Here is a 1,227-nt window from a genome sequence, read left to right on the forward strand (position 1 = left end):
ATGGGCGAGTGGGGCTTCCTGAGCTCGCTGCTGGACGCCGTGCAGGAGCACTCGCCCATGGTGGGCCGGTTCTGGCTGGTGGTGATGCTCCTCTTCCGCATCCTGGTCCTGGCCACCGTGGGCAGCGACGTCTTCGAGGATGAGCAGGAGGAGTTCGTGTGTAACACGCAGCAGCCGGGCTGCAAACCCGTGTGCTACGACGCCGCCTTCCCCATCTCCCACTATCGCTTCCTCGTCTTCCACGTCGTTGTGCTCTCGGCGCCCGCCGCCCTCTTCGTCATCTTCGCCGTGCACCAGGCGGCCAAACCGGGCCGCGGGGGAGCTCCCGGCCAGCGCGCCCGCCGCCTCCAGCCCTTCTACGTGGGCAGCGTGGTGGCCCGGATCGCCGCCGAGCTGGGCTTCCTGCTGGGCCAGGCGCTGCTCTACGGCTTCAGCGTGCAGCCGCTCTTCGTGTGCCGGCGCCGGCCCTGCCCGCACCGCGTCGACTGCTTCGTCTCCCGCCCCACCGAGAAAACCGTCTTCATCCACTTCTACTTCGTGGTGGGGCTGATCTCGGCGCTGCTCAGCCTGGCCGAGCTCGCCCACCTCCTGCGCAAGGGCCCCCCGGCCCGGCCCGGCTGCTGCCACCGGCCACAGGAGCGGGGCCCGGCGCCCGGGCAGCCGGCGGGGGCTGCGGAGGGGCCCTGTGGTCCCCACCCGCGGGGGGACCTCACCGTGTGACCGGGCCCCGGCTGCCGCTGCCGGCGTCAGCTGTGCCCGGTCTCGGCCCGGCGGGGACCGCGGCTCTCCGTGCCCCACAGGGGTCGCGGCCCTCGCCGTGCCAGGGAAGCCGTGCCGGGCTGGGCTGTGCCCCGCTGCCCCCGGTGCCCCCGGTTCCTGTTGTGGGCGGCGGATGGGCCTCACCCGGCAGCTGCTGGAAAAAAAAATACGGACAAAAAGAAAACAAACAGGTCCCATCCCTGTACAGTGGCAGGAACACCTCTGACCCCCCTGTACCCCGCAGGCCAGCACGGGGGGCGGGGCTAGGGCTGCCCCCAAACCCTGTGCTGGGAGTGTCACAAATGCATCAGGGCTGGCCCCTGGCATAGGGGGACATGATTGTGGCCTCAGGACTGGGAAGGTCAGAGCTTTGGGGTGCTGGGGAACCCCAAAGGGTTCTGTCCCAGCCTTTGGGGATGACCAGACAGGGAGAGCAATGCGGGGGAGCCTGGGCTGCCCTCGTGCAGC

The 1,227-nt window shown here is 70.2% G+C and overlaps 1 protein-coding gene across 1 annotated transcript; it reads left to right on the forward strand.

Moving 5' to 3' along the window:
- Positions 1 to 720, forward strand: GJD3 (gap junction protein delta 3; the record flags this gene model as incomplete). Its single annotated transcript, XM_082297221.1, has 1 exon — positions 1 to 720. The coding sequence occupies one exon, from the start codon at positions 1 to 3 to the stop codon at positions 718 to 720; it is 720 nt and encodes a 239-aa protein (XP_082153347.1).
- Positions 721 to 1,227: the final 507 nt, after the last annotated feature.

This window comes from Coloeus monedula, assembly GCF_965178545.1.
Source record: "Coloeus monedula genome assembly, chromosome: 26".
Classification (NCBI taxonomy): domain Eukaryota; kingdom Metazoa; phylum Chordata; class Aves; order Passeriformes; family Corvidae; genus Coloeus; species Coloeus monedula.